General features: G+C 47.7%; 1 protein-coding gene across 10 annotated transcripts in view; it reads right to left on the bottom strand.

The window, feature by feature from the left end:
- Positions 1-13328, bottom strand: part of LOC139270052 (multiple PDZ domain protein) — a 401342-nt gene that overhangs the window by 51080 nt on the left and 336934 nt on the right. For all 10 annotated transcript variants that reach the window (XM_070888410.1, XM_070888412.1, XM_070888415.1 and 7 more), the window contains 2 exons: positions 3575-3661; positions 294-393 (listed from right to left, as the gene is read on the bottom strand). In XM_070888410.1, the coding sequence (XP_070744511.1) occupies positions 294-393; positions 3575-3661 (187 nt within the window). The remainder of the gene's footprint in view (positions 1-293; positions 394-3574; positions 3662-13328) is intronic.

Genomic DNA, 13328 nt, shown 5'->3' with positions numbered 1-13328 from the left:
TTTAAAATGCAATGTAAATGGTTTCTTAAATTAGCATTAATGTATAAAATGTAATTATTTTAATTAAATTCATGAGAAAGGTGAGATATTACAGGCAAGTACAGAGATAGGACCGTCTGAGCTGTTTGGGGCTCACTAAAACCTGTACAAGTGATGCGTTGCAAGATTTTCTTGGGATGGTGCGGATTCTTGCCCTTTGAGAATGGACTTGGATCAAACTCAAATAATAGCATCATGAATTATACTCAGGATTAATATTGCTAGTTGTTCCAAGCAGGACTGTTAGCTCTTACAGGCATGTTTTCTGTATCCAGTTTCATATACATCAGCTTGGGTAGATCCAGAAGCAGAACAGAAAGAGGTCAGCCCACCACCACTACTCCCTTCACTGACCTGAGGGAATAGTCACAATTAGTCTGACTGCAATTATAAATTAATATTCTTAGAATAATCGTCTAAACATTGCCTTGTGCATCCAGTATGTAAATTTGCCCGATATTTAAATCACTGTGCCATTTGGTATTAATGCTTTGAGTACTGAGAAACATTTTAGCTTTTCAAAATTTAGAACCCTTTATTGTACAGAGACAAATAGGAGTTCCATATTGTATACTCCGAAAGGCAGATAAAAGAACATTTTCTTGTAATTACATAGAAACATAGAAAATAGGTGCAGGAGTAGGCCATTCGGCCCTTCTAGCCTGCACCGCCATTCAATGAGTTCATGGCTGAACATTCAACTTCAGTACCCCATTCCTGCTTTCTCGCCATACCCCTTGATCCCCCTAGCAGTAAGGACCTCATCTAACCCCTCCCCCTCTCTCTCTTCCCCCCTCCCCCTCCCTCTCTTAACCTCCCTCCCCCTCCCCCTCACCCTCACCCTCTTCCCCCCCCTCCTGCTCTCTCTCTTCCCCCCCCTCCCGCTCTCTCTCTTCCCCCCTCCCGTCCCCTCTCTCTCTTCCCCCCCCTCCCCTCCCCTCTCTCTCTTCCCCCCTCCCCCTCTCTCTCTCTTCCCCCCTCCCCCTCTCTCTCTTCCCCCCTCCCCCTCTCTCTCTTCCCCCCTCCCCCTCTCTCTCTTCCCCCCTCCCCCTCTCTCTCTTCCCCCCTCCCCCTCTCTCTCTTCCCCCCTCCCCCTCTCTCTCTTCCCCCCTCCCCCTCTCCCCCCCTCCCCCCTCCCCCTCTCTCTCTTCCCCCCCTCCCCTCTCTCTCTTCCCCCCCCCTCCCCTCTCTCTCTTCCCCCCTCCCCCTCTTCCCCCCTCCCCCTCTCTCTCTTCCCCCCTCCCCCTCTCTCTCTTTCCCCCTCCCCCTCTTTCCCCCTCCCCCTCTTCCTCTTCCCCCCCTCCTCCTCTCTCTCTTCCCCCCCTCCCCCTCTCTCTCTCTCTCCCCCCTCCCCCTCTCTCTCTTCCCCCCTCCCCCTCTCTCTCTCCTCCCCCTCTCTCCCCCCTCCCCCTCTCTCTCTCTCTCCCCCCTCCCCCTCTCTCTCTCCTCCCCCTCTCTCTCTCTCTCCCCCCTCCCCCTCTCTCTCTCTCTCCCCCCTCCCCCTCTCTCTCTCTCTCCCCCCTCCCCCTCTCTCTCTCTCCCCCCTCCCCCTCTCTCTCTCTCTCCCCCCTCCCCCTCTCTCTCTTTCTCCCCCCTCCCCCTCTCTCTCTTCCCCCCTCCCCCTCTCTCTCTTCCCCTCTCCCCCTCTCTCTCTTCCCCTCTCCCCCTCTCTCTCTTCCCCTCTCCCCCTCTCTCTCTTCCCCTCTCCCCCTCTCTCTCTTCCCCTCTCCCCCTCTCTCTCTTCCAAATCACTGCATTATCCATCTCTAGGTCACAGGCATCATCAAATTACAAAAAGCTATTTCTTTTGGATAGAAAGATTTTTCTTTAAGAATTCCCACAGCCATTTAACTATTTTCTGAGAATTTTAGACAGTAATACAATCACAGGGGTCAGATAAGCATAAAAGGCTGAACTTCACTCTTGTGGTTTTATGTGGTTGTGTAATGTAAGTAATCCCTCAATTGGATTAATGCATTGAAAAATCAATTATGATTCAACTAATTTCAATGCTGAAATACGACTGTAGTACTCAAAGAATTAATCCTTTTAAATGCTCAGCACCCTGCAAAATAAAACTGTTTGTCACAAGTATATGACAGGATTCCATCACCAATGATTAGTATCAGGGCTCTTTTGCAAATTATATCAATACCCAAGAAACAGGTGTTACATTTTAGGGAATAGCAAGAAAAAGAGCAGAAGGAAGAAATGCACAAATCAGGAAGGAAAAGCTGTTGTGATAACTTTCCCATCCATTTGTTGTAAACATCATTGAAACTACAACATAATTTAGTTGACAAAAACTTTAAGTTATGGGTTTGTCCTTAATTCAAAATGACAAAATACAAATATTACAGACCTGCTGTTAGATAGCACTCAAGCCTGTGGACTCTCTCTAACGCTGATGGTGCGTAATACCAATTTAAACAGCCTGATCTCACCGAGAACCAAAACAAAAACTTAGTGGTATATAATTATCCACCTTGAAGTAGAGTAAAACACTTGCCTGGAGCTTCCTATCTTCACATAATCGATAATCAGTTTATGTCATTATAGTCCTACCCTTAACAATAAAGCCTCTTCCCCTCAAAAAAATGAGAACACAAAACCGGCCAACAGTAACTGTTTTGGAAACTAGTTCAAGGCACAATGTTTAGCATAACATTTGAATATTCCCTTGAATATTTGAACTTCAACATTTTCTACTGTTGCCAGAGAAAGGAAAATCTGCATTTTGAACTGTAATTAATTTTCCACCTGCCTACCAGCATAAAATCTATCTCCACCCACCCGAGGGGAAAATTATGCTTACTTTGGAGTGTCATTACTTGAAGCTGCATTACTCCATCATTCATCTCTAAAACCTTTATTAAACACATTTTCAAAAATGCCAACTTAAAAAAAAAAATCAGATGTTAAACGATCAAGCTAGTTTAAAACAATTGGTAGAAGACAACTTGAAGCAACACTGTAAGGAGACTCTTCAAAGCCAACTAGTCCCAGCTGCGGATTAAATAAGTATAGTGAACATCTGACGGAAACCATTTCCAAAAAAGATGCTGAGGAACTTCACGTGACACCAGTGTATATTGGGAGATTAAGTGCTGGCGATGGCTGAGGTTTCCTACGGTCAGCACATACTTCGAGTTATCCCCATGAATTACTTTTAGTTAAAAGTAAAATGGAGTTGGTTCAGATCCCGACTCCTCCAACATGACAAAGCCAAGATTAATAATGATCCATGTACTAAATTCAATCCAGTAAACTTTGCATTTTAGCACCCTCTTTTGAAAAAAAGATTTTAAAAAAAATCTAAAAATTTAAAGAAGCTATTTTGTATTACCAAACATTTAAGGCACACATAACACTGGATCCATAATTTGACAGTACACTGTACTTGATCTAAATGATCGCCACTCACACTGTTTACGGTTTACACATACTGAACAATAGATGAATAAGCCCCTGCCCCATACAAACCAACTAGTCATATTTTGCTGCACAATTCAAACATCAGCTTAGAGGTACGAACCTGGCTACTTTGGGAACCTCTTCTATCAGATGAGAATGATCCAGCCTTCAACCTGCCAACTTCTAATCTTACTGTGCCTTGTGCACACTAAAAATCAGAAGGGAAAGGTTACTTTATTTTTTTGAATATTTGAGAACATTTCAACCTGTACAAATGGAACACATGGTATGATAATTTGGTCGGATCTTTATGTTGTGCATTACATCACATGAAATTACACATAATAGAGCAAACTGCTTTTTTCAGGTGATTGTATTTAATGAACTGATACAGATGAAAGAATACATGAATTATGTGCTCCCAAGACGGGAGGTCCTTGGGGAACCAATTCTGTCACATGTGCCTGGCAGAAAGCACAACAGGACCAATTTTCCATGCCCGTGTGCCTGGGAACTGAGCATTTCTAGGGTGCAAGAGTTAGGAAAAAGGGGTGGAGACCTGGGTCGTTTGGTTTTTGTTCCTTTAATGCTGCAGTGGGATTCCAGGGTCTTCCTGGAAAAAGGAGAGGAGGGGTGTGGAGGCCAGCCTGCATTTGAAGAACGCATGGGCCAGAACAGAAGCAATATTGATAAGGCAGCATGGAGCATTCCAGGACTCCCAAGTACAGGGTCGCTCAGAAAAAAACGAATATTGTGGCCTATCCCTGGACCACAGCAGATTGGAAGGTCCATAGGGCAAGCCGAAGATCTGCACATAAATCCCCAGTGAAAGTGGAGTTCAACCAGGATCTGCTAGGGCCATTTAAATGGCCCAGGACAATAAGAAGGGGCAATCCTGGGTCCAGACAGGTTCAGCACATTATTTAGCATCCAGACAGAATAGAGCCCAGGAAATTAGCTCCAATATGTAAAAAAATAAATCTCCTTTCTCTGAGTATTTCATCATCACTTTAACTATTCTTTTTCATGTTTATAAAAGCCCGTGCTATCGCCTTTTATATAATCTGCTCTTAGCCCTAGTAATCGCCCTTTTCACCTCCCAACTACACTTCCTATTTTACTCCATTTTCTTTCGCATTTTTAGCACGAGTATCATATGCCTCCCTTTCAGGTTCCAGTTTCATTTTAAGTTCTTAATTTATCCAAGGACTTGTGCTCTTTGATGTTCCCACTTTTGGCCTTATAGAATTTATCTGTTATACAGCATCCATCTCATATGTGAAGATTCCCTGCTGATCAGCCATCCTGTTTGCTCATTTTTTTGCTGAATTAACTTGGACCAGATCCCATATCATTTTGTTACAGCAAGGCTACAAGTTATAGACCTCTGTAAAAGGATGATGCTCTTAATTACAAGACTACTGTCAACAGGAGCAAACACTGTACAAGCATTACAAATTTTGTGCAAGCATTTATGTGTATTGTGGAAGAGACAGAAAGAGTGAGGAAAAGATAGCTTAAACTATCTTTTTCTCACTCGTTCCATCTCTTCCACAATACCCGTAAATGATGAGCTCTCTGCAGCAGTAGTACCTGCTGCCACCTGTTGACTGACTAACACAATGGATCCTATCGTGTCTGAATCCGAAGGCCATCAACAAAGAGGATACTTCTTGAGCAGCAACAGAGAATGCTCGATGTACTGTTCCAAGCACACTGTGCTCGATTGAAGAGAGATTGGAGGAGTCCGTCTCAAGCATGAGTGGTATGATGTTGCAGGCATATGTGATGATGTCTTTGTCCATGGATAGAGTGATCAACTGCATGACGCATCAAATACGGCAATCACATGAGTTCATACAGGCCTTCACCAGTGGTTTGTACACTATGAATGTCACCTTAAATAGGATGAATGTTACCTGAGCCTTGGCCTTGCATTGCCCCACTGATTTGCAACCAAGTTTTCTCCAGCACATCGCTTGCAGGGAAGTCCGTCTGGGCCATGAGAGGGATGATGGTGAAAGGGGACATGGAAGTGGAGACTCGGTTCAAAGTGCTTCCACTTCTCACCCATTACCTCCCATCTCCCTTCCCCAGTCAGTACCACACACGCTGCCTCATCTACTCAACCTCTCCCCATCCCAGGAATCAGTCTGGTGAATCTTTATTGCACTCCCTCTATGGCAAGTATATCCTTCCTTAGGTAAGGAGACCAAAACTATACACAATACTCCAGGTGTGGTCTCACCAGGGCCCTATATAATTTCAACAAGATGTCTTTACTCTTGTACTCAAATTCTCTTGTAATAAAGGCCAACATACCATTTGCTTTCCTAATTGCTTGCTGTACCTGCATGTAAACTTTCAATGATTCGCATACAAGGACACCCAGGTTCCTCTGAACACCAACATTTCCCAATCTCTCACCACTTAAAAAATACTCTGCTTTTCTATTCTTCCTACCAAACTTCACACTTTTTTACATTATATTCCATTCGCCATGTTCTTGCCCACTCGCTTAATCTGTCTATATCCCCATGAAGCCTCTTTGCATCCTCCTCACAATTTATATTCCCATCTAGCTTTGTATCATCAGCAAACTTAGATATATTACATTTGGTCCCCTCATCCAAATCACTGAGATAGATTGCAAATAGCTGAGGCCCAAGCACTGATCCTTGTGGTACCCCACTAGTTACAGCCTACCAACCTGAAAATGACCCCTTTATTCCTACTCTCTGTTTTCTGTCCATTAACCAAACCTTAATCTATGCTAGTATATTACCCCCAATCCCATGAACCCTAATTTTGTTTAATAACCTCTTGTGTGGCATCTTATCGAATGCCTTCTGAAAATCCAAATACACCACATCCACTGATTCCACCTCATCTATCCAGCTAGGATTGTCCTATGAGGAGAGGTTGAGTAGACAAGGCAGCATGTGGGGTACTGGCTGGGGCGGGGGTATGGGGGCAATGGGTGAGAAGTGGAAGCACTTTGAGCTGAGTCCCCACTTCCATGTCCCCTTTCACCATCATCCCCGTCATGGCCCAGACGCACTTCCCTGCAAGCAATGTGCTGGAGAATATTTTGCTGCAAATCAGTGGGGCAATGAAAGGCCAAGTCTCGGGTATCATTCATCCTATTTAAGGTGACAGAGTGTGCAACCTCAAAAAACCCTTAACAGATGTCAAAAACGGTTTCCCTTTCATCCATCATCATCATAGGCAGTCCCTCGGAATCGAGGAAGACTTACTTCCACTCTTGAAGTGAGTTCTTTGGTGGTTGAACAGTCCAATACGCGAGCCACAGATTCTGTCACAGGTGGGACAGATAGTCATTGAGGAAAGGGGTGAGTGGACTCTTTCCACTGCCTGCGCTTGATTTCTGCACGCTCTCGAAGTTGAGACTCAAAGTGCTCAGCACCCTCCTGGATGCACTTTCTACACTTAGGGCGGTCTTTGGCCAGGGACTCCCAGGTGTCAGTGGGGATGTCGCATTTTATCAGGGAGGCTTTGAGGGTGTCGTTGTAATGTTTCCGCTGCCCACCTTTGGTGCGCTTGCCGTGAAGGAGCTCCGCATAGAGCACTTGCTTTGGGAATCTGGCATGCGAACTATGTGGCTTGCCCAGCAGAGTTGATCGAGTGTGGTCAGTGTTTCAATGCTGGGGATGTTAGCCTGGGCAAGGACGCTGATGTTGGTGCGCCTGTCCTCCCAGGGGATTTGTAGGATCTTGCGGAGACATCGTTGGTGATATATCTCTAGCGACTTGAGGTGTCTGCTGTACATAGTCCATGCCTTAGCCATACAGGAGGGCGGGTATTACTACAGCCCTGTAGACCATGAGCTTGGTGGTAGATTTGAGGGCCTGGTCTTCGAACACACTTTTCCTCAGGCAGCTGAAGGCTGCACTGGCGGTGATGTTGAATCTTCTCATCAATGTCTGCTCCCGAGATATGGGAAATGGTCCACGTTGTCGAGGGCCGCGCCTTGGATCTTGATGACTGGGGGGGGCAGTGCTGTGTGGTGAGGACAGGCTGGTGGAGGACCTTTGTCTTACGGATGTTTTGCGTAAGGCTTTCGTATGCCTCAGTAAATATGTCGACTATATTCCAGAATTCAGCCTCAGAATGTGCACAGGCGCAGGCGTCGTCCGCGTACTGTAGCTCAACACCAGAGGTCGGGGTGGTCTTGGACTTGGCCTGGAGGCTGCGAAGGTTAAACAGCTTTCCACTGGTTCTGTAGTTTAGTTCCACTCCAGCGGGGAGCTCGTTGACTGTGAGGTGGAGCATGGCAGCGAGGAAGATTGAGAAGAGGATTGGAGCGATGACGCAGCCTGGTTTGACCCCGGTCCGGACATGGATTGGGTCTGTAATGGATCCATTGGTAAGGATCATGGCATGCATATCGTCGTGGAGCAGGCGAAGGATGTTGCCAAACTTTTGGGGGCATCCGAAACGGAGGAGGATGCTCCGTAGACCCTCGTGGTTCAGTATCAAAGGCCTTTGTAAGGTCGAAAAAGGTCATGTATAAGGGCTGGCGCTGTTCCTGCATTTTTCCTGCAGCTGTCGCGCTGCAAAGATCATGTCCTTTGTGCCCCATAGGGAACGAAATACGCACTGTGACTCCGGGAGGAGCTCCTCGGCCACAGGGAGAAGACGGTTGAGGAGGACTCTAGCGACAGCTTTCCCAGTGGTTGATAGCAGGGAGATTCCCCTGTAATTGCCGCAGTCGGACTTGTCCCCTTTTTTAAAGATGGTCAAGATCACTGCATCTCTGAGACCTCCTGGCATGCTCTCCTCCCTCCAGATGAGAGAGATGAGGTCATGTATCCGCGCCAACAGCGCCTCTCTGCCATACTTTAGGGCCTCAGCAGGGATTCCATCCGCTCCCGTAGCCTTGTTGTTCGTGAGCTGTCTTATGGCTTTTCCTATTTCGTGCAATGTTGGGGTTTCACTGAGGTGGTAACGGGTCGCATGCTGTGGAATGCAGTTGAGAACACTCGAGTCAAAGGCAGAGTCTCGATTGAGGAGGTCTTCGAAGTGCTCCTTCCAGCGGGCCCTGACTGCCTCGGTGTCCTTGATGAGTGTCTCCCCATTCTTGGCCAGCAGTGACGTGGGGCCTCGGGAGTTTGGACCATAGGTGCCCTTGACTGCAATGAAGAATCCTCGCACACAGCATGGCAGTCGGCTAGTTGTTGTATCTCTTTGTGCTTTCTCCATCCACCACCTGTTCTTTAGGTCCCGGGTTTTTTGTTGGACCTCAGCCTTGAGCCGCCTGTAATGGTGCTTTGCTGCTCCAGAGTTGGGTTGTTGTTTGAGGCTCAGAAATGCTCTGCGCTTGCGATCTATTAGTTCTTGGATCTCCTGATTGTTCTCATCAAACCAGTCCTGGTGTTTTCTGGTTGAGTGACCTGGAGGACAGACCAACCGCTGTTGGCATTCAGCATCTCAGGGTCATCAAGGCCAGGTTAGCTGTGAGGCGCTGGTTGTAATGGGCTCTCTTAGCTGGGTCTTTAAGTGCCCCGTCATTGACTTTTTTGCGGCATTGCTTCTGCTGTCTCCTCCGCTTTGGGGCTATGTTAATGTCGATGATGGATCGGATTAGGTGGTTGTCTGTCCAGCAGTCATCAGCTCCTGTCATGGCACGGGTGATGCGCACATCCTTGCAATCCCTGGCTCGGACGATGACATACTCGAGCAGGTGCTAGTGTTTGGAGCGAGGGTGTTGCCACGATGCCTTGTATTTGTCCCTCTGGCGGAACAGGGTGTTGGTGATGAGAAGTTCATGTTCTAATCATTTTGTCAGGAGTAGGGTACCGCTGGAGTTGGCTTTCCCTACCCCCTCACTGCCAATCACGCATCCCGAGATAGCTATGTCTTTGCCGACCCTGGCATTGAAGTCACCTAGGAGGATCAGTTTGTCGCCCGTGGGGACAGAGATGTTTCGAGGTTGGAATAAAAACCCTCTTTGGTCTCATCCGTTGCATCGAGTGTTGGGGTGTACGCACTGATGACTGTGGTGCATTGGTTCCGGGATAGGGTGAATCGAAGAGTCAAGAGGTGTTCGTTAACCCCGCAGGGGGAGTCTTTGAGGTGGTCGACCAGCTCATTTTTGATGGCGAAGCCGACTCAGTGAAGGCGGCGTTCTTCCTCTGGTTTTCGTTTCCAGAAAAAGGTGTAATCTCCACCTTGTTCCTTGAGATGGCCTTCCCCTGCCCGCCGGGTCTCGCTTAGGGCGGTAATGTCGATGTCAAAGCGTCTAAGTTCCCGGGCAACTATGGCGGTGCGACGTTTCGGCCTGTCGCTGTTGGAATTGTCCATGAGGGTCCTGACATTCCAGGTGCCGAACTTCATGTTAACGGAGTGGAAGATGCTTGAGCGTGAGTTCTTTAAATGTGGGGTGGCCGTTGCTTAGCTGAGCAAGGACTTGGTCTAGTGGCAAGGGAGTCCAAGACGACTGGAGACCAGGCACTGCTGTATGAGCCTAATTGTCTACAGCGAAATGTTGGCCGCAAGCTCGGCGCCGAGTAGCGCCCCTGATGGTAGGTGGCCCGACGGCTTGGTTAGGGGCAGGCATTAGGAAGGTCAGTTGTCCGCTGGAATTCCGAGCAGGAGGTCAGCAAGGAGTGAGAGGGTGGAAGAGTCATAGCCGTGATGCTCATCAGTAGAAGAGGCCAGGTCACCAGTGGGGAAGGAGAGGTCCAGCCGTCGACGAGGAGAGGGATGTAGGCCTGCCGCTGGAGAGACGAGAGCCCGCGCAGGAGGGGGGTGGGGGGTTGGTGATGTCCCAGTCGCCTGATTGGAGGCACACCTGCTCGCCAGGCGTCGTTGTGAGTTACCCGGTTTCAAATGACTGAAAATAATGCTAATAAAACACACCAAACTCTTTTCTAGTTAGATTGGGTACACAGTATTCAATTCCTTAATAAAAATTGTTTTAAAAGAAAATAATTCTTGAAAGTTCCTTCACATTGTTTAAAAGTTTCTCCAGAAGTTTTAAAAGTTTCTCCCGGAGTTTTAAAAAAAAGCTTTCCCAAGTTATCCAGAGGTTTTAAAAGTTTCTCCAAGTTGTTTAAAAGTTTCTCCCGAAATTTTAAAAGTTTTCCCAAGTTGTTTAAAAGTTTCCCAAATTGATTAAAAGTTTAAAATGAAAATCAGTAGTAAGCTACCTCCCTTGGTACTGTTCCATGGCCTGCCAGCCCTCTGCAGCTGCACAAAGCCCTGGCGAGACCACACCTGGAGCACTGCGGGGAAGTAGAGGCCCAATCGTCTCCAAAGGGGGCCCGAACGCCTGGACGCCGCTAGAGAGAGATCTGGACACCGCCGGGGGCCTGAACGCTTTGGCCCGCTGCAATCCCGGGCCGAATGGCCTCCCCGCTCCCGGCCAGCTACAATCCCGGGACTTTCATAAATCCATGTTGGCTCTGCCTAATTCTATTACTTTCTAAATGCCCCGTTATCCTGTCTTAATAATAGATTCTAGCATTTTCCTTACTACTGAAGTCAGGTTAACTGGTCTGTAGTTCCCCGTTTTCTCTACCCCCCCGTCCCCCCCCATCTTAAATAGTGGGGTTACATTTTCTACCTTCCAATCTGCGGGAACCATTCTAGAATCTCTGGAATTTTGGAAGATGACAACCAATGCATCCACTATCTCTATAGCCATCTCTTTTAAAACTCTAGGATGTAGGCCATCCAGTCCAGGGGATTTATTGGCTTTCAGTCCAGTACAGGTTGTACCTCTCCAGTCTGGGACTCTTTAGTCCAGAAACATCCCTGGTCCGGCATTAGTTAAAGGTGCAGTCGGATACTTTTGGTCGTAACTCTAGATGTCGAATCGTAGGTGATTGTGGAGGAATTCTGCCGGTTGTATTGCAACTTTTCCATTTTTGCCCATTTTTCAGGTTTTTGGTCGAGCTTTAAAAACGGCAACCTGAAGCCTGGCAGAGGCAGGGGCTTGAGCTCCCTTGCATGAGGGACCGCATACGACCCTATTAAGACCCGGAGTTCCAAAGTCGTCTGACACACCCAAGTTCAGGCCGGGGAGCTGGGAGAGCCAAAATCCCCCCCCCCCCTTTCTGGAAGTTTAATGCGATCAGATTTGCCCGCCTTACTGAGCCTGCAGTTGCAAGTATTCCCGTTGTGGCAATTTAGATGCTGATGTTCGGATGGAAGTGTTCCGTCGACCCGCCAACTTGACACGTGTCATTTCTGTACTTGGGGGTTGGCGAGGTACCTGCACAGAGGTAGGAGGTGGCAGATTGAGACTTGGTCAATTTTGCAAAGTAATGTCTCGAGTCTCGAGGTATGCAGAGACCAACCAAGGCTGCCGTCCAACTGACTTTTAACCCTTTTTGGTGGGAACGTTTCCCCCATTTTGGGGGTTTTTGTGGTCAGGTTTAAAAAAACAGCAACCTGTAGCCTGGCAGAGGCAGGGGCTTCGGCTCCCTTGCGAAAGGGACCACATTCAACTCGATTAAGCCCCGAAAGGAGTTCCGAAGTCGGCCAACACACCCGAGTACAGGCCAGGGAGGCCCAGGCGGGTCCAATCATTAACCAAAAGTCGAGACATAGTCGCCGGAAAGACCAAGTCCGAGCCTGGTTAAATGATGAACCAAAAATAAGAAGGACTTGGTCGCTGGAGAGACTAAGTCCCAGGCTGGGTAAATCATTAGCCAGAATTCGCTGGAGAGAGAGAGGCAGCCAGGTCTGAAAGTTCAGGTGGGGCTGAGGTGAGCCATAGCCGGGAGAGTCAAAATCCCCCCTTCTGGAATTCCGATCAGATCGGCTTCGTCTGCCTTACTGGGCCTGCGGTTGAAGATTTCCCCCTTGGGGAAATTATTTGCTCCAGCAAAGTGGCCATGTGCATTTAGTGGACAGAGGGTCCGAGCCATAGTTAAGGACCTAGGATCGCTGCAGTCGCGGTCGCCGCCGCCGTCATTATGCAAATGGTCAGGAGGGTGGAAACAGGACTGGGCCGGTGCCGGCAGTTTTTTCAGCTTGATCCCCACCTTGCATTTTTCCTTAAAAAGAAATCCTGGTGGTTATTTAGGGCAAATCCCAAGGAGGCTGGTTGAGAACCCGAGCCAGATCATGGGTACTAGGAGCCGCTATTAACTCGCATAGTGAACTCTACAAACTCACCAGAGAGTGCTTTACCGCTACCTTCCATGGTTTGGAAAATTCTCTGGTCCAGCACCAGTCAGGCTCCAAAGGTGCCCGACCAGAGAGGTCCAACTGTACTATTTCCTTACTAATACTAATTTCTTTTAGATCCTTATTCTCACTGAACCCTTGGTTCTCCACTATTTCCAGAATGTTTCTGCATTTTCTTCTGCGAAGACAGATCTGTCCAGGCACCTGAAGCGCATTTTCAGCATGCCAATGGCTTGTTTGATGACACATCTGGTGGGCATATGGCATTCATTGTATCGCTCCTGGGCCACATTTCTTGGGTTTCTGAGAGGTGTCATCAGCCATGTTTTAAGTGGGTATTCCCTTGTCTCCAATCAGCCAAACAGTAACTTTGCTTCAAGGTGCAAAGAGATCAGGGAGGTGGACAGCAAATGAAAGCAACATTGCAGCTGCCCGGGAATCCTGCACACATTTGCATAAAGATCTTTGTGGTTGCACACAAGCTACTGATTGATGGATTGGAAGCCCTTGTGTTGATGAATACTTTTGGATGATCTGGGTGTGCCTTGTGGGAAGCCAGCCAGTCATGAACCTGAGCATCTGCTCATTCTGACTGGCGTCATCCAGGCGTAATTGGCAGCCCTGGAAAACAAGCCATCAATCACCTGTCTTATATGCATTTGTGTGCCCCAACTGTGAGTTCCTGCAAATGTTTTCAGCAGATCCCTGGAAGGAAT

This window comes from Pristiophorus japonicus, chromosome 1, assembly GCF_044704955.1.
Source record: "Pristiophorus japonicus isolate sPriJap1 chromosome 1, sPriJap1.hap1, whole genome shotgun sequence".
NCBI lineage: Eukaryota > Metazoa > Chordata > Chondrichthyes > Pristiophoridae > Pristiophorus > Pristiophorus japonicus.
The sequence above is the reverse complement of the archived record's forward strand: the minus strand, read 5'-3'. Positions and strand labels throughout refer to the sequence as shown.